This window comes from Hyla sarda, chromosome 1 (assembly GCF_029499605.1).
Source record: "Hyla sarda isolate aHylSar1 chromosome 1, aHylSar1.hap1, whole genome shotgun sequence".
In the NCBI taxonomy this organism is placed as follows: Eukaryota; Metazoa; Chordata; class Amphibia; order Anura; family Hylidae; genus Hyla; species Hyla sarda.
In genome coordinates, this window is record NC_079189.1 from 485753071 (window position 1) to 485780378 (window position 27308).

The following is a 27308-nucleotide window of genomic DNA, read 5'->3' on the forward strand; positions in this document are numbered from 1 at the left end:
GTCGTGACCTGGCAGACTCCGAGGCTACGGCGCTGCATGCAGCTCCCACAGGTAGGTGCTGAATGCGGGATTGCGGGGGTCCCCAGCGGCGGGACCTCCGCGATCAGACATCTTTTCCCCTAACCTTTGGATAAGATTTCTTAGGGCCAGAATACCCCTTTAAAAATAGTCTGTTGTATAAAATGGGAACCAGGTGGTGATTGCAAACATACCTGCACTTACAACAATATGTTATATACTTTTACATCTAGGAAGTAGCAGCACAGATGCAAAAACAATTAAAATGGCTGTTCTGTTTAAGATTTTTTGTTGTATTTTTTTTCTAACAAAGATGCTGCCGTAAAATAGAAATAAAAAAATAAAAAGCAAAAAAAATATATCTACTTACCTTCTTTGCTCCACCTGCTGCACCCATTGTCATAGAGCACGGTCCTGCTGCGCTGCATTGCATTTGTTGGCACAAGTATCTTCCCACAAAGGAAATTGCTGCGCAGGAGAATTGGGTTCATTATCAATGACAGAGAAGGTGTAGTGAGGAGGGTAAGTATAGGTTGCTTTCTATTTCCCAGCAGCTTGAGTTCAGATCAATGTTAAACTATATATGCTGGAAATCTTTAAAGGGGTCATCTGGTTAGACACATCCTTTTCAGGTGGCCTATTTAGTTGATGAGAGGAGGCTATAAAGAGCAACTCTAGCTATGGAAAGAGCAGACAGTAAGCGGGGGCCCACCACAATAACCATAAGGGTCTATTTACACGTACAGTATTCTGCACAGATTTGATGCACAGTTTACAGTGAAATCTTCAGCAGAAAATCCTGCACATCAAATCTGCGTAGAATACTGTATGTGTGAATAGACCATAATAAAGATGTCCAACAGTAAGAAACTTCTCCCCTATCCGCTGGGACCCCCCTGTGATCTCCCGTATGGAGCCCCAGCTCGGCTCCTGTGTGTGATGTTTCGCACACAGCTGGTTCAAACACACCCTTCATTCATCTCTATGGGAAAGGCAGAGACACACAGATGAATGGAGGGGGCATATATCAACCAGCTGATGTACTGGGTATTAGGGCTGGGCGGTATACCGGTTCATACCAAATTCCAAATTTTTTGGGCTGCACGATATGAATTTTCCTCCATACCGCAATACCGGTTTGGCCCCTCCCCCTCGGGAATGTATTATCAGCCCAGCGCTGTTCTGTCCCCACATCGGGGAACTAATCCTATGTTACCCGCCAGCACTGTTCTGCCCCCCCCAATTAGTGATCAGCCCAGCGGGGTACTACTCACAGATGTCACCCTCAAGCACTGCCCTCCTCCTCTTTGTTGGGGGCCGCAGGCGCTGGAACTCTATACTGTACGCCAGTGGTCTCAAACCTGCAGACCTCCAGATGTTGCAAAACTACAACTCCCAGCATGCCCGGACAGCCTGTCTGGGCATGCTGGGAGTTGTAGTTTTGCAACAGCTGGAGGTCCACAGGTTTGAGACCACTGCTGTACGCTGTATCCCTATGCCCGGGCTGCAAAAGCTACAGAAAAAAACTGTAACTTACCTACGTCGGCCACACGCTGGGGACGGGAACGTTGGACAGCCGTCAGCCTATCACCGGCCGGAGCGATATCCCGCCCCGGCCAGTGATAGGCTGAGCCCACTATCATGTAAGGAGCTCTGGCCGGCTTCTTACATGACAGTGGGCTCAGCCTATCGCTGGCTGGGGAGGGACATCGCTGCGGCCGGTGATAGGCTGACGGCTGTCCGACGTTCCAGTCCCAAGAAACAGCGTGTGGCCGACGTAGGTAAGTTAAAGTTTATTTTCTGTATCTTTTGCAGCCCGGGCATAGGGATACAGCGTACAGCAGTGGTCTCAAACCTGCGGACCTCCAGCTGTTGCAAAACTACAACTCCCAGCATGCCCGGACAGCCATTGGCTGTCCGGTTATGCTGGGAGTTGTAGTTTTGCAACAAGTGGAGGTTCGCAGGTTGGAGAACACTGGTGTACAGTGAGTTCCATCGCCAGCGGCCCCCAACAAAGAGGAGGAGGGCAGTGCTTGAAGGTGACATCTGTGAGTAGTACCCCACTGGGCTGATCATTAATTGGGGGGAGCAGAACAGTGCTGGCGGGTCACATGATTTTGGGGGGGGGGGGGAGCCGAACACCGCACGCGGGTCACATGATTGGGGCGGGGTGAAAATACCGTTATATACCGTGGAACCGCCGTAAGTTAAAAAAAAATACAGTGATATACATATTTGGTCATACCGCCCAGCCCTACTGGGTATGAAACGCACTGTAACAGAGCAGAGCGAAGGACACGTTTCTTTCCGCTGGATATCTTCTTGAACATTGGGTGACAGTGCTTGGCTCTGGTCCAGACTACTCTACTTTTGTTGCAGCACTACTGTGAACTGGCTGGAGAGCTTCCTACAGCAAAGTTCGCAACTACTTTTAGAGGGTTAAAGAAGCACTTTGTAAAACTGTGTGCTTATATAGTGCAGCAAAGGCTATTGCGTAGGCTCTTGTTCATGCCTTGTGTTTACCTGTTTTAGCTAATGTTTTAGCTCAGTTTGCAGCCATACTAATTGCAATTCCATCCCATCACTTATGCTGCCTACATTTCCAATGAATCCTCTGGCCTTGCAGAGAGATTAGGTGTGCTGTTTGATCACTGGGATTGGTCATCTATTTAGACTGACAGTGCTGTAGTTCACATTTTGCACTGTTTTGATGTGTTTACTTATCCAAAGAGTCATATTGTCATGATGAGAAAGGGATTTCACCTAAAATCACTATATAGGCATTTAATAAAGATATGAAGTCTTTAGGCTGTGTTCACATTTTGAATTTATACAGCCTGTCACACATTTGTACAGCATTTTGGCTGTTTCTGCTGTGATTTTTCAATATTGCAGTAAAATGTACACATTTTGACAGTGCTTTGCACAATTGTCATAAAAATATCCCCTTTTTTGCAGCAATTTTGGGAAAATCATGGCAAAAACCACAAAAAGTTTAGCAAGAAAGGCAATGTGTAAACACAGCCTCATATATCCTAAACCAGAGCCTATATATCAAAATCACATAGATCAGCAGCAGTATACAGATAGAGCTTAGAGGGAGGGGTCTTGGAGCTAACAAGATTGAGCTGATAGGTAATGATACCCATATGTAGTTCTCAAGAAGTCAGCTGACCCTGGACCTCATCAGCTGCTGCATAGTACAGAGGAAGTTCTTTTCTTTTAGAATTTCCAGAGGGACAGAGGGGTCCGCACGGAGCACTGTGGTCAGATAAAGGAAATTCAAAAAGAAAAGAACTTCCTGTGGAGTATACAGCAGTTAATAAGTACTGGTAGGATTAAGATTTTTAAAAAGAAGTAATTTACAAATCTGTTTAACTTTCTAGCACCAGTCGATCTCGCGGGCGTCCGCCATTAACCCCTCAGGTGCCGGGATCAATACAGATCCCTTAATCTGCGGCAGTGCGCGATTTGAATGAATGATCGGATCGCCCGCAGCGCTGCTGCGGGGATCCGATCATTCATAACGCCGCACGGAGGTCCCCTCTCCTTCCTCCGTGCGGCTCCCGGCGTCTCCTGCTCTGGTCTGAGATCGAGCAGACCAGAGCAGAAGATAGCCGATAACACTGATCTGTTCTATGTCCTATACATAGAACAGATCAGTATTAGCAATCATGGTATTGCTATGAATAGTCCCCTATGGGGACTATTCAAGTGTAAAAAAAAATGTAAAAAAATGTAAAAGTAAAAAAAAAGTGAAAAATCCCCTCCCCCAATAAAAAAGTAAAACGTCTGTTTTTTCCTATTTTACCCCCAAAAAGTGTAAAAAATAATTTTTATAGACATATTTGGTATCGCCGCGTGTGTAAATGTCCGAACTATTAAAATAAAATGTTGATGATCCTGTACGGTTAACGGCGTGAACGAAAAAAAAAAAAGTCAAAAATTCCTACTTTTTAAATACATTTTATTAAAAAAAAATTATAAAAAATGTATTAAAAGTTTTTTATATGCAAATGTGGTATAAAAAAAAAAGGACAGATCATGGCGCAAAAAATGAGCCCCCATACCGCCGCTTATACGGAAAAATAAAAAAGTTATAGGTCATCAAAATAAAGGGATTATAAACGTACTAATTTGGTTAAAAAGTTTGTGATTTTTTTTAAGCGCAACAATAATATAAAAGTATATAATAATGGGTATCATTTTAATCGTATTGACCCTCAGAATAAAGAACACATGTCATTTTTACCATAAATTGTACGGCGTGAAAACAAAACCTTCCAAAATTAGCAAAATTGCGTTTTTCGTTTTAATTTCCCCACAAAAATAGTGTTTTTTTGGTTGCGCCATACATTTTATGATATAATGAGTTATGTCATTACAAAGGACAACTGGTCGCACAAAAAACAAGCCCTCATAATAGTCTGTGGATGAAAATATAAAAGAGTTATGATTTTTAGAAGGCGAGGAGGAAAAAATGAAAACGTAAAAATTAAATTGTCTGAGTCCTTAAGGCCAAAATGGGCTGAGTCCTTAAGGGGTTAAGGGTGACAACTACAGGATCCTTTACACACTGCACCTTATTATAATCTGCGCCAAAAAGATTTTAGCTCAGAGAATCCACAATATCTCAGGTATGTGACAGTAATAATTATATGAAATGTTTAATGTTAATTGTCCAGTCGTGAAAATTATGACTGCACAACATCAGGTTAACCATGTATGGACCTGGACATTAGAGGAAAATACATAAAAACCTGATTAGTAGACTTTCTAGTATCATCACCATACTTAACATGTAATAGGACATGGTAAATGTAATTAGAATTGCTAATGGCATATTATATGTCATGCATGACCTTTATATGTATGTCACCTTGACCTGTAAAACCAATAGATGGCAATTGGGTCAATAGAAATCAAATGAGAACTAATTTATTCAGGATTGAGGTATCTCAATCAGGAGCAGAAATCGGGAGGAATTTATAATTCTGCTCCTGACAGGGGGCGCACATTTAAATGATAACAAGTGTCACTTTGAAGTTGAATTGTTCCCAATGGTCAGTTTCAGGTTGGGGTTGTATTTAAAAGGTCAACTGCAGGCAACTAGTAATGAATGAAGTCACATGACTGCCAACAACTGCTGATCCTAGAAGGTCAAACGGGTCAGAAATGATCATTTTAGCCTGTATATAATCAACTGCAGAAATTCTATACCTAATGTAATTTACCAAATAAAAGAAGTGATCTGATTGGTTGCTATGGACAACTGGGAAACTTTTCTTCTGGACAGGTTTTGATAAATCTCCCCCAAAAAGTGTCTACAGAGTGCTGACAGTGTCTGGCATACAGCAAAACCAATAGCTGATTGGTGGTCACTTCATATCCCAGAAATAATAACTGATCAAATAGTCCCATCAAATTAAAAGGTACCGATAAAATCTAAAAATCAGGATTGTAAAAAAGTCCTGTATATGGAAAAATAAAAGTGATACAGGGGTCAAAAGAGGACAAAGTTTAGGCATACTAATTTGCATGCAAAAAGTTATTTTTTTTCCAAGTAGTAAAATAAAACAAAACCTATAAAAATGGAGTATCATCGTAATTACCGTATTTATCGGGGTATACCACGCACCGGCCTATAACACGCACCCTCATTTTACCAAGGATATTTGGGTAAAAAAAAGTTTTTTACCCTAATATCCATGGTAAAATGAGGGTGCGTGTGTGCGCGTGTATACCCCGATAAACCCCCAGGAAAGGCAGGGGGAGAGGGGCCGTCGCTGCCCGCTTCTCTCCCCCTGCCTTTCCTGGGGTCTAGAGCCCTGCTGTCGGCCCTTCTCACCCCCTGGCTATCTGCGCCGCTGCCCGTTCTGTCCCCCTGACTATCGGTGCCGGCGCCGATAGCCAGGGGGAGAGAAGCGGCGCCGACAGCCAGGGGGAGAGAAGGGCCGGCAGCAGCGCTCTAGACCCCAGGAAAGGCAGGGGGAGAGAAGCGGGCAGCGACGGCCTCTCTCCCCCTGCCTTTCCTGGGGGTGTATCGGCGTATAACACGCACACAGACTTTAGGCTAAAAATTTTAGCCTAAAAAGTGTGTGTTATACGCCGATAAATACGGTATATGTACCTACAGAATAAAGAGAACATGTAGTTTTTACTGAAAAGTGCACTGCATATAAACAGAAGCCCCCAAATTTTCAAACTGCCATTTTTTATTTTAACCCCTTAAGGACCAAACCAATTCTGGCCTTAAAAGGGGTACTCCAGCGGAATTTTTTTCTTCTTAAAGGGGTACTCCGGTGAAAACCTTTTTTCTTTGAAATCAACTGGCTCTGGAAAGTTAAACAGATTTTTTAATTACTTCTATTAAAAAATCTTAATCCTTCCTGTACTTATTAGCTGCTGAATACTACAGAGGAAATTCTTTTCTTTTTGGAATACTCTCTGATGACATCACGAGCACAGTGCTCTCTGCTGACGTAATAATAATAAGTCTTTATTTATAGTTGTCCTTAGTGGGATTTGAACCCAAGGCCCCAGCGCTGCAAGGCAGCAGTGCTAACCACTGAGCCACCATGCCACCCTTCGCATACATCTGCTATGCATACATCTGCTATGCATACATCTGCTATGCATACATCTGCTATGCATACATCTGCTATGCATACATCTACTATGCACGGTTGCTAAAATGGACAGAGATGTCAGCAGAGAGCACTGTGCTCGTGATGTCATCAGCGTTCCAAAAAGAAAGGAATTTACTCTGTAGCATTCAGCAGCTAATAAGTACTGGAAGGATTAAGATTTTTTTATAGAAGTCATTTACAAATATGTTTAACTTTCTGGCACCAGTTGATTTAAAAGAAAAAAGGTTTTCACCGGAGTACCCCTTTAAATCAACTGGTGCCAGAAAGTTAAACAGATTTGTAAATTACTTCTATTTAAAAATCTTAATCCTTCCAGTACTTAGCTGCTATATGTTCCAGATGAAGTTCTTTTCTTTTTTAATTTCTTTTCTGTCTGACCACAGTGCTTTCTACTGACACCTCTGTTCATGTCAGGAACTGTCCAGAGAAGCGTAGGTTTGCTATGGGGATTTTCTCCTGCTCTGGACAGTTCCTCACATGAACAGATGTGTCAGCAGAGAGCACTGTGGTCAGACAGAAAGGAAATTCAAAAAGAAAAGAACTTCCTGTGGAGCATACAGCAGCTGATAAGTACTGGAAGAAATAAGATTTTTAAATAGAAGTAATTCACAAATCTGTTTAACTTTCACCAGTTGATAAAAAAAAAATATATATATATGTTTTCTATGGAGTACCCCTATCACAAACAACAACAAGGAGGGGAGGGGGAGGGGGAGGGGAAGGGGGGGGGACAGTAGAGACAAGAGTGGGGGGAACATAGACAGGAATACATGTAACACTCAAAACAAACGGAAATGAGGAGAAAGAAAGAAGCAGGAAGAAATAGAAGGGGGGGGGGGTCAAGGTGGTTGCCGGTCCGAAAACCGATCCCATGGCTCCCAAACAGAGAGGAAAGAGGCAATCGAGTTATTCAAAGCAGCTGTGAGAGCTTCCAGGGAGCGAATCTCACGAATACGAGTAAGCAGTTCAAGAGTTAGGAAGAATTCTCTTCCAGCACTTGGCGATAGGGGTCTTAGCAGCCAGGACAATGTGCATTAAGAGCCTAAATGGCTTCTTAGACAAAGTGGAATGGGAAAGGTGGAGGAGATAAATCAAGGGCTCTAGGGGGACTGAAACACCCAGAGCCTCAGAAATGAGGCGCTGCACCATTTTCCAAAAATCCGATAGGAGGAGGTGACATGATAAGAAAATATGAAATACCGTGCCCAACCCCACCCCACAATGCCAGCACTTAGGGGAAATGGAAGGGTTAAGTCTATTCAGAAGCTCTGGGGTGTGATACCAGCCCATAAGCAGTTTGTACTGGGTTTCCTTATAAGCAGAGGCAACATAATGGTAATGTTCAAAACCTCCTCCCAACGGGCCATATAACGGTGGGATGGGGGGGGGGGGGGTCAGCGTCTAGGGGCTGTATGAGTAGTGAGTAGATATCAGAGAGAAGGCCCCTCATCTGAGGTCCACCCTGATATAACCGCTCAAAGCCAGAGGGCTGAGAGACTGTTGTAGAGCCAGTAGTGGAGGACATAAAGTGCCTTAATTGAACATAGTGAAGAAGCTCAGATGAGGGGAGATCCCAACGAAAGGCCAGTTGCTCAAAGGGCAGCAGGGAGCGAGAAATAGGATCAACTATTATCAGCCCAACAGAAGGGGCCACGGGAACCCCACTCCACCATAATAGGGGACCTACCAGAGGGGAAATTAGGAGGATAAAGAAAAGATCTCAGAGGGGAGAAAGGAGAAAACAGTTTAAACTTTTTAGAACAATACCCCCACACATACCTAGCTATAAAGTTAACCTCTCCAAAACGGAAGCGCCAACTCTTAGCCTTCCCCTGTCTCTGTCTACGCTTCTTCGCTACAACTTCTCTTTTAAATGGTCCTCTTCTGCTATTAAGTACTTAGGGGTCCATATTTATTTTTATTTAATTTATTTATATAGCGCCTACAGATTCCGCAGCGCTATCACTTCTTGCTATTCCTCCCTCTACTCTGCCAACTACCTCCCTCTATTTAAGGAACTTAGAGCTCTTTTTGTGGTGTTAAAATGACCATCCTCCCGAAACTGCTCTATTTTTTTCGAAACATTGCCTACCCGGGTACCATTTTCGGCCTTTCGCTCTTTTCAGTGGGCTATTTTCCGTATTTTTTTAGATGGGAGGAGACTCCGTCTACCGATGTCAGTCATGATGGCGGGTGGAACCATGGGGGGCCTGGCGGTTCCCAATGTGATGAAATATTACTGGGCTGCTCACCTGCGCCACCTTGCGGATTGGTCTACGTACCATGCATATAGCCGCTGGATAGAGCAGGAAAAGCTACAGTTGGCCCCTATTCACCCTAATTCTCTCCTATGGTACCCTCCAGCGTCAAATCTTTCCCTTTCTCCTCTCCTAGGCCCTATGTGTTTCTCGGACAGCCTTGATAGGTACCATTAGACAGTGGAAAAGCAGGAGAGGGAGTGTGAGGGAGTTTGAGAGAAGCAGTCAGAGAGGAATAGAGACCCAGCAGAGCAGTGAAAAAGTTACCAGTGATCCCAATTTTCTGGAGGGTAGCAAAGAGGAACGGCCACCCCAGCATATCAAAGGCCTTCTCGGCATCGAAGCTGTGCATTAACGCCTACTCAGACCTTCGATTCATTAAGTTGACAAGACACACCACCCTCCTGGTGGTGTGGCCGCCCTGGCGGCAGGGAATAAACCCAACCAGGTCCTTATGGATTAGAGAGGGGAAAAATTAACTAAGACTGACCGCCAGGACCTTGGAGAAAAGCTTCAAATCAGAGTTAAGGCGCACGATGGGTCTATAACTAGAGCAATCATGGGGGTCCTTGCTAGGGATGTCCTGATAAAAAAAATTGTAAGACCAAGTACAAGTACCAATACTTTAATTCAAGTACTCGTCGATACCAAGTACTTTTATTTTAAAGGGAATCTGACCCCAGGGTGACGCGGTCTCTGGTGCTGCTTACCGTGCTGATATGTGGGTTCTTGTTGTGAGGAGGCGGCTGCTGTAGTATGAGCCAAAATTTCTCTCTTCTCCATTGGACAGAACAGGGAATTTGGAGCGATTGCGGTGATGGTCACATGGTGAGCAGCGGTAGAAACCGGGTCACCGGCACTATCTACCTATAAATTCAAGTTAGTGCAGGTGACTCTGCTGCAAGATTGCCTTTAACCTCTTAAGGACTTCGGGTGTACCTGTACGTCCTAAGCCCGGTCCCGGTGTGAAAAACGGGGTCACGTCATGACCCAGCATCACACCGGGTCGGTCCCGGCTGCTAACGATAGCCAGGACCCTGGGCTAACAGTGCGCGGCACCGATCGTTGTGCCGCGCGCTGTTAACCCTTCAGATGCGCCGATCAAAGTTGACCGCCGTGTCTGAAAATGAAAGTAAACTCTTCCCGGCAGCTCAGTTGGGCTGATCGGGACTTCGCGATAAAAATCGCAATGTTCCGATCAGCTGGAACGCAGGCGGAGGTCTCCTTACCTGACTGCGGCGTCCGATTGTCGATTGATTGCTCCAAGCCTGAGCTACAGGCTTGAGCAATCAAGCCCCTTTCTGACTGATCCGTGCAAAGCTATGGCTTGGCAGGGATCAGCATAGGAGATCAGTGTGTGCAGTGCTATAGCTCCCTATGGGAGCTAAAACACTGCAAAAAAAAAAAAAAAAAGTGAAAAAGAAAGTTAAAGGTCATTTAACCCCTTCCCTATTAAAAGTTTGAAACACCCCCCCTTTTCCCATAAAAAAAAACAAAAAAAAAAAACTGTGTAAATAAAAATAAAAATTAACATATGTGGTATCGCTGCGTACGTAAATGTCCGAACTATAACATTATATCATTAATTAAACTGCACGGTCAATGGCGTACGTGCAAAAAAAAAATCCAAATACCAAAATAGCGTATTTTTGGTCACTTTTTATATCATAAAAAAATTAATAAAAAGCGATCAAAAAGTCAGATCAACACAACGCGGAAAAATAAAAAAAAGTTACAGGGGTCAGAAGATGACAATTTTAAACATTAAAATTTTCCTGCATGTAGTTATGATTTTTTTCATGAGTGCGACAAAATCCAACCTATATAAGTAGGATATCATTTTACCTGTATGGACCTACAGAATAAAGATAAGGTGTAATTTTGACCAAAAAATGCACTGCGTAGAAATGGAAGCCCCCAAAAGTTACAAAATAAAAAAATTTCTTCAATTTTGTCGCACAATGATTTTTTTTCCGTTTTGCCGTGGATTTTTTGGTAAAATGACTAATGTCACTGCAAAGTAGAATTGGTGGTGCAAAAAATAAGCCATCATATGGATTTTTAGGTGCAAAATTGAAAGCGTTGATTTTTAGAACGTGATGAGGAAAAAATTAAAATGCAAAAACGGAAAAACGCTGAGTCCTTAAGGGGATAATAGTAGGTAGTATCCCCCTGTAGGTAGTATAGATACTTGCTGACATTAGTAGCAGCCCCCCTGAAGACCGCAGCCCCTCCCCTTGTAGACAGCATCCCCCACTCTTGTAGACAGCAACCCCTCGTCCCCCTTGTAGACAGCGCCCCCTGTGTCCCCCTTGTAGGCAACAGGCCCCCCCCCCCTTGTAGACAGTGCTCACTCTTGTCCCCCTTACAGACAGCAGGCCCCCCCTTGTAGACCCTGGGCCCCCTCCTTGTAGACAGGGACCCACCCTTGTAGACAGCAGCCCCCCCCCCCCACTTTGTAGACAGCGCTTCCTCTTGTCCCCCTTGTAGGGAGCAGGGTCCCCCCTTGTAGGGAGAAGGGTCCCCCTTGTAGGGAGTAGGGTCCCCCCTTGTAGGGAGAAGGGTCCCCCCTTGTAGGGAGAAGGGTCCCCCCTTGTAGGGAGAAGGGTCCCCCCTTGTAGGGAGAAGGGTCCCCCCTGTAGGGAGAAGGGTCCCCCCTTGTAGGGAGAAGGGTCCCCCCCTTGTAGGGAGAAGGGTCCCCCCTTCCTCCTCTTTTAGACAGTGCTCACCTGCGGCTGTCCTCAGGTGTTGCCGCTCTACTGTCCCATTCTCCCGATCGCATCATGGTGTCCTATGGAAGAGCATGTCACATACACGTCACTCTGCTTCCTCCATAGCGCTACGCTGGGCGCAAGGGAGGAGGAGTGACGTGTGTCACATGCTCCTTCATAGGACGCCATGCTGCAATTGGGAGAATGGGACAGCGCAGCCGGGACACACAGCAGCAGGTATCAGACATGGTATTGGGGACATTAAATGAGTCCCCGATACTAGTATCGGGACATCCCTAGTCCTTGCCAGGCTTAGGGTAATTAAGGAGTGCAAAAAAGACTGAAATCCTCGCCTCCCCCCCCCCCCCCCCCATAAAGGAATTAAAAAGAGGAACAAGCTTAGGGATAAGTGTAGAAGAGAAAGTCTTGTAGTATATATACGTGAATCCGTCCGGACCGGGGGAGCGACCAGCAGGAAGGGATTTGAGAACTACAGAAAGTTGTTCCCCTGTAATGGGAGCATTAAGAATCTCACAATCGGCCTCCGACAAAGTAGGCAAGCCACATCAGGAAAGATAAGCATCAAGCGCAGCATCACGCTCCCCCGGGTCAGACGGAAGTTGAAAGGGAAGGGAGTAAAGACCAGAATAGTAGTCAACAAAAAGGCGGGAAATATCAGCGGGGTGATAGTGAAGAACACCTGAAGGATCTTTGAGGGCCGAGGGAGACTGGGTAACTGATCAGTCACGTTGGCACCTGGCCAACATAGTATGGGCTTTCAGTATAGCAATAAGAGTGATGCTGGCACCGCTTATCCAATAGCTCTGACCCCACAATTAGTATACAGCCTCCAGGTTCCAATACATACAGCGCAGCCAATGAAGCTCCCAGCATACCCAGTGTGTGGTGCTCAGTCCGCTTGCAAAGGTATGTAGAATTCCAGTAAGGTAGAGATTGATAGGCGGCACTCACAAATGCAGTACAACACGGACGCTTTATTTCTTGAGGAGCAGCAGGATTTCAGCAGTTACAAGTATAGTAAACAAGCAATTATTGTTTCACACTACATGTGCTTCATCATGGCTTTATGAAGCACATGTAGTGTGAAACAATTGTTGCTTGTTTGCTATACTTGTAACTGCTGAAATCCTGCTGCTCCTCAAGAAATAAAGCGTCCGTGTTGTTCTGCATTTGTGAGTGCCGTCTATCAATCTCTACCTTACTGGAATTGTATGGGCTTTATTTCCCTTTTCATAAAAATGTTGCCTAGCATACAACAATTGTCTTTCAACACTATGGAGAGCGAGGTCACCCAACTGAGCACGAGCAGCCACCAATCGCCGCAGAATCGACACTGAGGGGGTGGCCAACAGGAGAGTCTCTAGACTCGCTAACAAGCCAGAGTGTCTCACTTCAGTCACGCACCCAGAGCATTGCAATGCCCTCTTACAACCGACTTGTGAGCTTTCCAGAGAACAGCTTGTGAAGAGACTGTGCCCTCATTAGGAGAAAAATAATCCAGGAAGGCAATGTTTTAAGAAGAGAGTCATTAACACGCCAATGACAGCTCCGGAGAGAACTACAGGACAGTGGTCAAACCAGGAGATAGGCTCAAGAGAAGCATAAGAAAGCATGCGCACCATAGGAAAGTTACCAAAGTAATCTATGTGTGTGAAGTTTATGAGGGTGGGAGTAGAAGCTAAAAAAAAAAAAAATTAAAAAAAAAAAAAAAAAAAAAAAAAGAGTGCTCCGTCGGGTGGTTGATCCTCCATAGATCATACAATGAGGAAGCCCATATTAGCCGCCGAAAAAAAGAGGCCAACCGCAATTGGGCGAGGGTGGGAGGGGCCACCGTGACCGAATGAAGGTCTAGGGAAGGTGAGAAAATAAGGTCAAAATCGTCCACCAGTAACCACGCAGAGGAGGGGTACCTATGGAGTCTAGCGAGGACTCTACGTTAAAACGGTATTTGCGATGTGTCGGGGGCATAGATATTACAAATCAGCAGTGGGACTTCACCCAGGACACCCTTCAACATCACATAGCACCCCTGTGGGTCGAGAAAGGTAGAAGAGACTTAAAGCGGGCATGATCAAGTCATAAGTATAGCAACCCCAGCTACTTTCCTATCAGAAACGGCAGAGTAGGCCTGTGGATAGAGATGGTGTAGGAATTGGAAAGATCCATGACGGTCAAAATGTGTTTCCTGAAGGAAAACAACATCAGCCCGCAGCAAGACCAACTCCCGTTGCAATAAACGCTGCTAGTGAAGGGTCACACTTTCAAGATCCGGCAGACGAACCAGAGGACAACAACGGGAAGAGCCTGCGAGAACCGAACCCTGGAAGAAACAAGAGAGGAAAGCAGAACCTGGGGGGGGGGGGGGGGCGGGGGGGAATGAGGGAAGAAGAAAACGGGAACACAAAAGGTTCGACAGACCAACATCAAACAGACAAGACCACACAAGACAAAACAAAAACAATACAATGTAAGAAAGTGAACCATTGACCAAATAGCCAATGCGGAGGCCAAGGCCACCAGGGTGGAAAGGAAACCAAGACATGGGCAGTCCATTGCTATGGCCTCAAGAGGGGAAATGGGAGAACACTAGTCAAGAGTGACCACTAAAGAGAAAAGCACGCCACTCTGAGGCCATAGCAAACGAGCAGAAGTTAGACAAACTAGGCTAAAAGGAAACCATAGGTGACCAAAAAAATCACTACAGCAGCAGTAATAAGCATAAACTTCAAACTGCAACTCCAAGCTCAGTTCAGGGGAGTCCAAAAATCTAAGAAAGTCTTGAGCAAGAGTAGCATAGAGAAGACAAGGCTGCAGACGACATCTCAAGGGGGAGCCTGTAAGTGCCCCCCAGGTTCCCGGGGAGGGGACTTCTGTGACCCGGACCGCCAGGACCGGACAGGCTGCCACACAGGAGGCAAAGGAGGAGGAGGGGAGGCCAGATCCCAATCAACCAACTGTGGCACCGGCAAGTTCAGACTGGAGCAGAAGGGAGCAAGATCCGAGAAGGTGCGAAGGACAGCAGAGCGTCCATCCCTGCAGGCATGGAGAGCAAACAGAAACGTCCATCTATAAAGGCACTTGGTGAGAGCGAAGTACTGCAAGCAGGGGCTGGAGCATCCGTCGCTTCCGTAGAGTCAGCCAGGACAGATCTTGGAATAGCTGAATGGGGGCCCCATCAAAGTTAAAGTTCCGAAGAGATCTAGCTTTGGTCATGATGGCCTCCTTGACTTGGAAGTCATGCACACAGCATACATCTCTAGGGGGGCCAGAAGTTGACTTAGGGCAGAGGGCCCTATGGGCTCTGTCCAGTTTGATCTTGTGAGAAGACGGCTCCCCCAAAATAAGGTTGAAGATGGCTTCCAGAGTGACATGGAGGTCCTCCTCGCGGGTAGCTTCCGGCAGCCCCCTCACCCTGATGTTGTTAAGTCTACCCTTATTGTCCAAATCCTCAACATGAGCATGCAAATCACAGAAAAAGTCTGTTTGAGATGAAATGGTAGCATGAAGCTGGGCAATGTATGCCCTAGTGGAATCATGAGCATCCTCAAGGCCCTCTACCCGGTCAGAGACATGCTGCAAATCCTGGCGTAAAGATGATATTTCCGCCCTGCATGTGTCTTTAACTTCGGCAATGAGCAAACGGAAGTCCACTTCGGTTTGAATTTGGGAGTGGAGCAAACCTAAATCAGGCAGAGCAGCTGAGGACCCAGGGAGGCCAGAGCAGGTGAGGTCAGGGTCCTGCGAGGCAACCCAGGAGAGAGACAGAGTCCCAGGAGAGGGGGGGGGCAGAGGTCCTGGAGCAAGTGGGGTGTCCCCCCGGGGGGACAGGTGAGCGGTTTTGGCGGCCATGTTGTTGTAGGACCGGGCCCGCTGAATTTTATTGGACACAGGGGGCACCCCTCTGGCTGAACTAGGGTCCAGGGGTAAGGCAGGGAGATGAGCTGGAGGACCAGGTGTAGGAGGACCAGGTGCTGTTTCCTGTTAGTAGGGCACTGCAATAGGTGGGTTCACTGCTCCCTGAGTTTCAGAGTCAGGTGAGGGGGATGCCCCGGCAGAAAGGCAGCTGGAGACTTCTGGGGGCTGAAAAGAGATGCAGGCAGTTCCCCTACCAGGGAGGTTTAGGATGGCGGCCCTGCGTGGGGACAGGAGGTGAAGAGCCGCAGCACCACAGGCCCGGACGGGCAAGCGTCCCCCGGAGGGCTGTGACACCCGACGGGCAAGCTGGGGAATGCACTCACCGCCGCAGCCGGCTCCACTGAAGATTGTGTTGGTGGCACAGCAGGAGCAGCACCCGGGACCGGAAGTTGTAAGGCCCGCTCTGCAGCACCAGTCCCAGGAGATGAAGGAGCCCCGTTGAGCCAGAGCAGGGTAGCTGGAGATGGCAGAGACCGCTGAGGAAGCAGCCCCTGGAGATCCGGCTCCATGGTATGGAGCACAGGAGGGTCCAATGCCAGCAGTGAGGTGAGCCCCCTGGAGCGCGAGCGCAGGCCGCGCGCAGGGCCTGTAATGGCAGGCTGGTGGTACTGGCGGGGGCGGCACAAGGTAGTGGCGGATGCCTCCGGGGGAGAAGTCTGCCGGTCCGGCGATGGAGAGAGGCTTCCTATGTCGCTTGGAAGTCCTCCCCATGGATTTAGAGCAGGGTCACCAGGAATTCAGCTCATTTGCGGCCACGTGAGCCACCCTAGAATGCGGCCATCACTGTCGGCGCCAAGCCACGCCCCATACGTTTTATTTTATTACTTAAAAAAAAAAAAAAAATTATAACTACATGCATCAAAATCAGTATGCTTAAAATTGTCATCTTCTCACCCCTATAACTTTTTTATTTTTCCGCATACGGGGCTATGAGGGCTCATTTTTTGAGCTGTGATCTGTAGTTTTTATCAGTGCCATTTTTATTTTGATGGGACTTTTTGAACGCTTCTCATTAGTTTTTTTTATGGTATATAAAGTGAGCAAAAATCCGCAATGGTATTTTTTTACGTTTACGCCATCGCCCGTGCAGTTTAACTAAACTTATATTTTAATAGTTCGGACATTTATGAATGCGGCGGTACTACATATGATTATTTTTATTTTTTATTACATTATTTTATTTAAAAAATGGGAAAGGGGGGGTGAGTCAAACTTATTAGGAAGAGGTTAAATCACTTATTAACTTTTTTTTTTTTTTTTCCACATAGCGGGCTATACCATGCAATCTTTCAATTGCATACATTGTTCAATGCTGAGCTTTGGCTCAGCATTGAACATTGTTATTGGTGCTCTGCTGCTCCAGCCTGCTGAGGATTCCTGAAGCAGCAGAAGATCGATTGGACAGCGAGGAGGCAGGCAAGGGCCCTCCTGCCGTCCATTCAGCTGATCGGGACATTGCAATATCACCGCCATTGTCCTGATCAGCAAAGCTGAGCTAACCGGCACTGTTAACCCAGCATTAAGACGCCATGATCAACTTTATACTTTTTATATTTAAATTTTCTTTACTGGTCTCTTTTCTATGATTTTTGAGTCATTTGTGTCTCATTTTTTGTGATCTCTTTTCCTACTATAGGTTTCCAGTCCCCAGGGGAGAATTCCACCTCTTTCTGGGGGTCATGATGAGGTGGAATACAGATTATTACAATTATTATTATTTTTTATTTTTTTAAAGCTTTAAAATGATAACAGGAACACTTTTTCTGTCATGAACTTATCTGATACCAAGCAGCATTTCCCTAAATATCTACTAATTGTGAGGGCAATCACAGGTATCATGCTATAGCAGAAAAACAGTCATTTATTATGTTTTATATTGTATATATTAGAAAGAAATAATTAACATGGTACCTAATAGTCAAGTTGATTATTCTAAAAAAAAACAACAAGAAAAAGCAGACGTTCTGCGCTGCCACCAAAATAACTTTTTCTTGCTGTAAACAGCTGTAAGAAATGACAAATACTCGGATGACAGTGCCTGACTTCCAGGTGAACAAACTGATGTCTTAACCATTGTTGAATTATTTTCAATACATTACACTCACCCCAAGGACAAGTGTAACTGGTTTTCCACCTATCTGGTCAGGTGAATCAACAGCTCCTCATTCACTTCCTCTGAGAGCAAAACTCCTTTAAATAGACTCTTTCAGATCTGCTTTACTAATATGTAAAGCCACCACATAAAAGTGGAAATAAAAATAAATAAAAAAATAAATAAAAAAAAAAACATACAAAAACTGTAACAGAGTTGTATGCCGATGGTAACCCTGCCTATAAGTCGCTATTTTACAGGTTATATTTATTCACTATAAAACGACAATTGCAAATGCGTCACTTATCTTACAAAGAAATTGATGTGCCATCACTATAAATACTATCTGCAACTAAGAGTGAGAGGCACATAAGAACACGGACCGACAATAGTAGCAACATATTCCTCCATGGAGCTCAACTGGGGCCACACAATTTAAGGGAAAATGTGCAATTGCGATTATAGAGGTAAATATTGTGATTTTGATATTCCATATATTAAACAAACGGTGAAATCCCCCAATTTCACGCCTAGTCTCCTCCACCCCCACCCACCCCCCATTTCATTTCTATTCCCCCATATCACATCTTCCCCATTAATATGGTGTTTGGGCGCAGGGGAAACATAAAAAAATCCTGTTTCTTACCTAGCTCCAGACTCCGTAGGTCTGCTGCAGATCTTGTTCTCCACCATGCAGTCTGGTGTCTTATAGGACTTACAGGACCTTCACTGCTCAGCCAATCACTGACCTGACACATAACTGCTGTGGCCACTGATTTGCTGAGAGGGAAAGGTCCTGGAACCAGCTGATTGTCGGGAGAACAAAGAAGATACCAGGACTGCACGGAGGAGAACGGGATCTGCGGCAGACCTACGGGGACAAGGGCTAGGTGAGCTTCGGGTTTTTTATGTTTCCCCCATGCACATATTACTTAGGACAGTGTTTCCCAACCAGGGTGCCTCTAGCAGTTGCACAACTATAATTCCCAGCATATAGAGTACACACATATTCTATATATTTTTTTATCATCAATATACAAACACACTAATTGTACATCTACTGTTACCAGTACTGTGTTCTGTCAATACAGTTACTGGGTATTAAATATTTTTAATATTATTTACGCAACACTAAGTTTATCTGTATCACACTTTATACACTAATATATAGTGACCATATGTTCTTATGAGTAGGTGTCCATAATTAGTCATTATGCTGACACAGATTGGGACTCCATTTTTTGAACCATTTTTGTAATTATTGTAATTATTATTTATAATTCATTTATCTGTTTTCCTTTCTGTAATGATTTTTGCATATACATACATATATATATATATATATATATATATATATATGTTTATATAACATGTTGCTGTATGGGGTTACATTGATGTCAGGGGAATGATATCATGAGGCTCAATCAGTTACATTTTAATGTAGGGTGCAGATAGGGTTAAATACCTGTTGTCTTTTCTTAGCTCTTAATGTTCAGCGCCGATTTCTGATTGTGCGCATGCTCGGTGCCCTCTTCCTGGCACGGACTCCCCGGGCGTCAAGAGGCCGTGCGCACAGGTCCGGAAGTGATTCTTCAGTGACCTGCGGGTGCTGGCTGTGACGTGGCAGTGAGTGCTGATCACATACGGGTCGGGGCCCTGCGCATGTGCCGTATGGCACAAATCGGCGCCAAGTACAGATCACAAACACAGTATATAAGGGAGCCACATACATAGATGGATAGCGTCCCTTGAGAAAGTCGGGTGACGAAACGTACGTTGGGAGGTTGGCGACATGTATCCACTATGGGTAAGTGAGGCTCATCATCAACTTTGGGCATGTTATTTTTAAGCAGCAGTTTACATGCGATAGAGTAGGTAGCTCTTATACACATATATTGGGGCCTTTAGACCCCTGTTTACTTTTTGTTGCATAATATATAGAGCCATAGATATCATTCCCTTGACCTCACTATATATAGATCCATTGTGACTAGAACGATTGCTATACCTGTTCCACCTACGTTTATTGGTTGTATCTGATCACATCTCATTTTGTATTGCTTTATATACATAGATCTAGTATTCTATCTTTATTGCATCTTGTCACAAGTGGTGAAGTTTTTAACTTTTTGGATATATTAATAAAATTTGTATATTATTCAGTAGCAATTGCTCTCAGATTCAGTCCTTTTTTGTATAATTCCCAGCATGCCTGGACAGCCAAAGGGCATGCTGGGAATTGCTTTGCTACAGCTGGAGGCCCGCTGGTTGGGAAACACTGACTTGGCACTTGAATTTTGGGGCCATATCCACATATTGCAATTCGATTGCGTTATTTTGTGTAGAATAAGGGAAGGAGTAGTGGTGGTCCAGCACTTGCAGGACTAGGGCAGCATGTGTAAGCAAGGACAGGTGTGAATGCAGGTAAGGCAAAATGTGGACCTCGGCGGTGAACCTCAGCAGAAGTAAACGTAATACAGCAAAGAAAAGTCCAAAACGAGGTTGCACTCACCATCCACTGGTTTATTCAACATGGTACAGGCATAGATGAGCAGAGGCAGGGGCACACCGGTACAAGTTGGCAAGTTGTTTCGCGCTGGTTTGCGCTTCTTTTAGCCGGAGTGTGACATTCAAAATTCGCGCCGCTCTTAAAAAGACGTCGGGAACTGACGTCAGCACTAGCTGTCATGTACCTGCTGACGAGAGCGACGGTCACGTGACCTGAATCGTGAGCAGGTAAGAAGCAGCGGACTGCATTAGAAACAGGGAATGATCAACATAATACATGTGAACAACAAGAAAAAAAAACAAGGAACGTAAAAAAAAAAAGGTAATAATAAATCTGAAGGGAAGTGAACCGGAGAGTAGGAATGGGAAACAAAAGTCTATGTAAATATACCATTAAAGAAAAAGAGCAAGTTCAATCCGGTCATTGAGTCCCAGGGGACCGGTAGCATCCAATTCCACGATTCAGTATGCTTCCCTTCTTAACTGATAGGAATGCCGGTCCTTGCCTTTTGGGTAGGATTCAACTCTTTCAAATCCGGTAAATTTCATATGATTAATATTGCTATTGTGAACATCCTTCATGTGGGCAACCAATCGCGGGGCACCGAAATGGAACGGACATGTTCCCTAAAACGAATAAATAATGGTCGGATTGTTTTGCCCACATAGAAGAAGCCACAAGAGCAAATGATGGCATACACAACGAAGGATGTGCGACAAGTAATTAGGTCCCTAACTAAAAATAGATGACTCCCTAATGAGAAAGGGTTGGCAGCTAAGTTATGAGGACAAAAAGAGCATGACCTGCATGGGTGGTTACCAGTAGGGCTAAAATCTGTAAGCCATTTAGATCCAACTAATGTTTTTTGTACTGTGGCTGTGTTTTTAGCTTATCTATGGTTTTGTTTTTACGATAGGCGATAAGGGGAGAATTTGATGCAACTTGTTTTAAATCAGGGTCGGCCTCAATGATGAGCCAGTTGTTTCTAATGGATCTGGCTACTGTATCGTTCATATTAGAGTTTGCTAGCGAAAATATAAAGCGCTTAGGTTTCTGATCGCAACATTTTTTTGTTGTCAGCAAATCTATACGATCCTTCCCTCAGCCCCTGTACTACAACCCCCATCATGGAACAGACTCTGTTCCATGATGGGGGTAGTAGTACAAACACTAAGTAACCTTCCCAGCCACCATCAGACTCCCGCAGCCAGGGAACTACTACTCCCATCATGAAAGAAGTCTGTTCCATGATGGAAGTAGTAGTAGTCCTGGCTGTGGGAGTCTGTAGGCAACGACAGATATCGATATTTTAGGGCCGATACCGATAATCTGTCACCTTTCAGGCCGATAGCCGATAACTTATACCGATATTCCGGTATAAGTTATCAGCTTTTTCAACACCTCCCAACCCCCCCCCCCCCCCCCCAGTGGGGCAGAAGCCACTGCAGAGCAATGATTTAAAGCGGGCGCTTTAAATCAATGAACTGCAGCGGCTTTTGCGGTGCCAGAGACTGCCACCGCCGCCCGCTACTCTCCCCCTGCCTGTCCTGGGGTCCTGAGTCTAAACATCACAGTTGCCCCATCGCCTTCCCCCATCCTCTGCCCACATACCGCCGCCGCCTCATCGCCTCCCCCCATCCACGGTGTTATAATTACCTGTTCCCGGGGGTCCGCGATCCTTCTGGCTCCGTCGGCGTCCTGCGCTGTCATTGTGCGCACTGACGGTGACGTCGTGTTGGGGGATGTCACTCATCATTGCACAGCGCAGGAGCCAGAAGGATCGCGGACCCCGGGGACAGGTAATTAGAACACTGGGGATGGGGGGAGGCGATGGGGAAGTGGACATAGGGGTAAGTGGACATAGGAAGGGGGGGAGACGATGGGGCAGCGGCATGTGGCCAGAGGATGGGGGGAGGCAATGGGGCTGTGGTAGCGGTATGTGGGCAGAGAATGGGGGGAGGCAATGGGGCGGCGGCAGCGGTCGACTCTGGCCGGGGGGGGGGCGGGGCATTATCGGCAAGGTAATTGCCGATACCGATAGTGTCCAAAATCGTGATTATCGGCCGATAATATCAGCCAAACCGATAATCGGTTACATGACCGATGTTATAACGGGTCTTAATGGATGAATATGCCCATTATTTGGACAGACATTATTCAGCCGTTAGCACCCGTTAATTCACCTGTTATTAAATGTCCGTTAACAAGACATTATAACGGCCGTTTATTAACGGGTGAACTTTCTAGTGTGAAAGCAGCCTTAACAGTTTCTATTCACATACCAAAGCTACAATGCAGGGACTGGTGGGTTCTACAAGTAAATTATCTGTTTGGATTTGTTGCTGACTATGGTCTCTTTACTTCTTCCTTGATGCCAGTGTCAGCATGTTCTTGGACTTCCTCTGAATATAGACTGTGGCTTTACCCTTCTCAATGTCAGTGTGTTTTTGTCTACAGTTTACAGTTTGTAAGCCTTATCTGAAAGTCTTCAATGCTATCTAACACGCCATTACTTGGTATCACTTGGTAGCGGTAGAGAAAGCCATAACTACATTCCTCCCAAATTTCTTTCTGAATCCTAGAAACAAGAAGTCTACTAAAAAGCCCTGTAAACTAAAGTGCCCTTTCTGACTGGCCAACCCTACTAAAGCTTATGATATATGTCAGATAAATATCATTCGCTGATTCAACCATTTCTTTGTTGACCATATTTGGGTTTTGTCGTATGTACATATAATACTATTTGGCAAACAAAGAAAGTGACAGCTCTTGAGAGAGCGCACCAGACACTTGCAGATGCAGCGAGTGGGACTGGTTGGACCTTGTATAGATTGTAAAAAACAATGTTGAATATAACAACACAACACTTTAAAAAAAAAACAAGCAAACAAAAAAAAATAAACATATCAGGTATAGACATGAGAAATGTGAAAATCTCTGCACTTTCCAGATACTTCAAATATGCCCATTCAGGTGATTATACTATGTTAAAGGGGTACTCCGGTGAAAACCTTTTTTCTTTTAAATCAACTGGTGGCAGAAAGTTAAACATATTTATAAATTACTTCTTTTAAAAAATCTTAATCCTTCCTGTACTTATTAGCTGCTGAATACTACAGAGGAAATTATTTTCTTTTTGGAATGCTCTCTGATGACATCACGAGCACAGTTCTCTCTGCTGACGTTATTATAATAATAATAATAATAACACTTTATTTATTGTTGTCCTTAGTGGGATTTGAACACAAGTCCCCAGCACTGCAAGGCAGCAGTGCTAACCACTGAGCCACCATGCTGCCCTTAGCATACATCTGCTATGCACGGTTGCTAAAATGGACAGAGATGTCAGCAGAGAGCACTGTGCTCGTGATGTCATCAGTGTTCCAAAAAGAAAGGAATTTCCTCTGTAGCATTCAGCAGCTAATAAGTACTGGAAGGATTAAGATTTTTTAATAGAAGTAATTTACAAATATGTTTAACTTTCTGCCACCAGTTGATTTAAAAGAAAAAAGGTTTTCACCGGAGTACCCCTTTAAGAGTAATGGGAATAAAAAAAAAAGGTGTCCCTCCACCCCCTTGCCTTGCGGAGCTACAGACAGGAGCCAGGCTGGTAAGGGTGTGAGGCTCTGTTCACATTGTAGGTTCCTCGAGCTAACCGGCATTGGTTTACTTTCACTTTAGACATGGCGTTAAAGGGTTAATAGCGCGAGGCACCGCGATCAGTGATACGCGCTATTAGCCACGGGTCCCGGCCCCTAACATAGTCGGGCCCCGTGTTCTAGAAAGGGAAAGGACCCAAGACATACCGGTACATCCTTGGTCCTTAAGGGGTTAATCAAGTTCACACAATGGAAACCTTATTGGCGAAAACTGGTGGTGATTCTGCAGTAAAAGCCACACAAACTACATACATTTTACTAAAGATTCTCTCTGGTGCTTTGCATAATGGAATTTGAGTGGAACAGCATAACTTCTGCCGTGTGAACATAGAGGGGAATTTTAGGGAGTAACTTTTATGGAGAGTCTGGCAAGGCAAGTGCTTTAAAAAAGAAAAAACCCTTTACCTTCCTCGTCTCCTTCCCCCTAAAGAGTCGGTCCTGCTGCGCATCAATCATAAAGCCAGGGTCTGCATGTGGAAACCTCAGGTACATGAACAGAGAGGAAGAAGGTGGCAGAGGGCAAAAAAAAGGTAAGTCTAGCCTTTTTTAACTTGTTAGCACCTGCCTGAGCAGAATGATGCATATAAGTTGCTCCATGGAATACCCCCTTAAAACACCTAGGGTTATTGAAAACCTTTGGATGCTTTTGAACTTTATCGTATTATTCATTTGATTTCAAAATGAGAAATAAGGCTACTTATTAAAAAGTTCCTACCTATTTGCTGTTGTGAAGTTGTTACTCCTTCATTAAGCTGACTGACCTGATGCTCAGGAGCTGTGGCCGGTAAGGCTGCATTCACATGTCTTTTTGCAATACGGTTGCCGTATCCGGTTTCATTGAAAAAAACGTATTGCAAACCGTATATATAGACATTTCATTGTAAACCGTATGCTAACCGTAGCATCAGGTTGTGTACGTTTTGCATCATTTACGGTTTTATACGGTTTTAACGGTACACCAAACCATAGTCTACTACGGTTTTGTGTCTCAGTCAAAAACCGTATCCAACCTATATACGGTTATTTTAAAATGGAGTTCTATGGTAACCGCATTGAACCGTATGTGCATACGGTTACATCTGGCTTTTCATTTTTTTCTTGGAAATTCAATAAAAAGAAGAAGAACTTTATTTAAAAAGTTGACAAACATAAAACCGCATCCGTTTTTTTTTCAAGTAAAACGTATTAAAACGTATGCAAACGGACATCCGTTTTCAAACCGTATACGGTTTAAAAACGTGAGGAGGCATGTACGGTTGCATATGTTTCGGTCCGGTTTGGAGACATACGTTTTTTGTACAGAAACGAAATACGGGACCCGTATTGCAAAAACGAGAAGTGAATGCAGCCTAACTGGCTAAGGCTAGGTTCACACTGCGTTTTGTACTTACGGTTCCCGTATACGGCTGGGAGGAGGGGGGCTTAATCACGGCGCCCGCACTCAGCCGTATACGGGAAACGTATTTAATGCATGTCTATGAACCGACCGGAGTGAACCGCAGCCTCCGGTCGGCTGCGTTTTCGGCCGTATGCGGTTTCCCGACCGCAGGCAAAAACGTGGTCGACCGCGTTTTTGCCTACGGTCGGGAAACCGCATATGGCCGAAAACGCAGCCGACCGGAGGCTGCGGTTCACTCAGGTCGGCTCATAGAAATGCATTAAATACGGTTCCCCTATACGGCTGAGTGCGGGCGCCACGATTAAGCCCCACCCCTCCTCCCAGCCGTATACAGGAACCGTAAGTACAAAATGTAGTGTGAACTTAGCCTAAGCAGGCAGTCACTTGCTCTTGTCCTGGAAGGTGAAGCCGGAGCGCACTTAGGACAGGTAAGTAGCCAGTGCCCCATACAGAAAATTTTAGTGGGTCCCAGCGCTTGGACCTCCCGTGATCAGACACTTATCCACTATCCTGTGATAGGGGACAAGTATCTGATATGTTCAACTTCCTGGGGGATCCCTTCAAGACTGTAGACTGGGAGCAATGCACACACAAAGAAGTCTGACGGGAGGGGGAAATCCCATAGAAAGTGCATAAGTGTAAAGAGAAGGGAAATAACCAAAAGCAGAGTCAGCAAGGAAAGAAATCACACACTACTCATCTCTGGTGTTTTTGGTTACACCATACAGAAAAAAAGTTAAATCTAAAAAGTCTCATCTAAACCTAAATGGTACCAATAAAAACTATAGACACATCTATGGTAGACAAGGAACCATAATATATACCCAGCAGCAGTAAGGGTTAACAAAATCACAAGACTAGTGCAGTTTACGCCCACAGACAAGGAAGCACCAAGGGGGAGATTTATCAAACCTGTTCAGAGGAAAAATTGCCCAGTTGCCCATAGCAACCAATCAGATCACTTCTTTCATTTTGCAGAGGCCTTGTTAAAAATGAAAAAAGCGATCTGATTGGTTGCTATGGGCAACTTTTCCTCTGAACAGGTTTGATAAATCTCCCCCCAAGATCGTATATTTATTTATAGAAAAATAAAAAATGTTATAGGGATCAGAATAGGGTGATTTTAAGCATACTCATTTTGTTAGAAAAAGGTTAACTTTAAAAAGTAGTGAAATACAGAAAAACAACATAAAAGTCGTGTATCACGTTAATCAAATGGACCTACAGAATAAAGAGAACATTTCAGTTTTTCTGTCAAGTGCACTGCATAAAAACAAAACCCCAACAAAATGTACATTGGCCTCAAGGGGCTAAAGGTAAGACATAAACATATTTATAGCCTTTAAGTGATAAAGTTCTGGTGATTTGCCTTTATGGGGTACTCCGCTGCTCAGAGTTTGGAACAAACTGTTACAAACGCTAGAGCCGGGAGCTCGTGACGTCATAGCCCCCGCCCCTCAATGCAAGTCTATGGAAGGGGGTGTGACAGCTGTCACGCCCCCTCCCATAGACTTGCATTGAGGGGTCAGGGGGTGATGTCATGAGGAAGTGGGTCTATGTGGCGTCACGAGCTCCCGGCGCCGTCTCCAGTGTTCGGAACAGTTGGTTCCAAACGCTGAGCAGCGGAGTACCCCTTTAAAATATTCTAGATCTCACCACCACAGCATAAGGAGGTATAAAGTCAAGGCTTTTTATAAACATCTTGGCCTGTTGGGAGTACAACGAATACCCAGAAATGAAAAGAAGAAGTGCAGTGGATAATACAGCATTGTCAACAAGAAGGAAGACAACTCATCCTCATAACAGAAGTAAAAGTTCATTTTCTATTTTACAGGATTTCTGTAAACAGACCAAGTGCGAAGTGAAGAGCAGAGGTTTGCAGCCTATGAGAAACCACCACAAGTATGCCCTGAATGACACCGCATGGAAGTAGGCTGGGTTCACAGGGTCCCTCAAAAATGCCAGACAAAATAGGACAGTATGCTATAATCCAACCCAATATTTATTCCAGTTATTAAAATCAAGTTCATGTCCACCGGACCGATTCCCTGAATTGTCAAACATAACATAAACCCT

The 27308-nt window shown here is 44.9% G+C and overlaps 1 protein-coding gene and 1 long non-coding RNA gene across 3 annotated transcripts in view; one reads left to right on the plus strand and one right to left on the minus strand.

Annotated features, from left to right (window-relative positions):
* LOC130287351 (uncharacterized) lies at positions 1–27261 on the plus strand. Its single transcript, XR_008847428.1, has 3 exons — positions 1–51; positions 24264–24363; positions 27067–27261. It is a non-coding gene; the product is annotated as an uncharacterized LOC130287351 (long non-coding RNA).
* The window catches only part of SNX24 (sorting nexin 24), a 111729-nt gene that overhangs the window by 75055 nt on the left and 9366 nt on the right, over positions 1–27308 (minus strand). The window contains exon 1 of one of the 2 annotated variants that reach the window (XM_056537344.1): positions 20178–20286. The exons of the other annotated variant lie outside the window; for it this stretch is intronic. Within the exon in view, the coding sequence (XP_056393319.1) occupies positions 20178–20180 (3 nt within the window). The 5' untranslated portion in view covers positions 20181–20286. Of the gene's footprint in view, positions 1–20177; positions 20287–27308 lie in introns of those variants that run through there. 2 annotated transcript variants of the gene reach the window in all.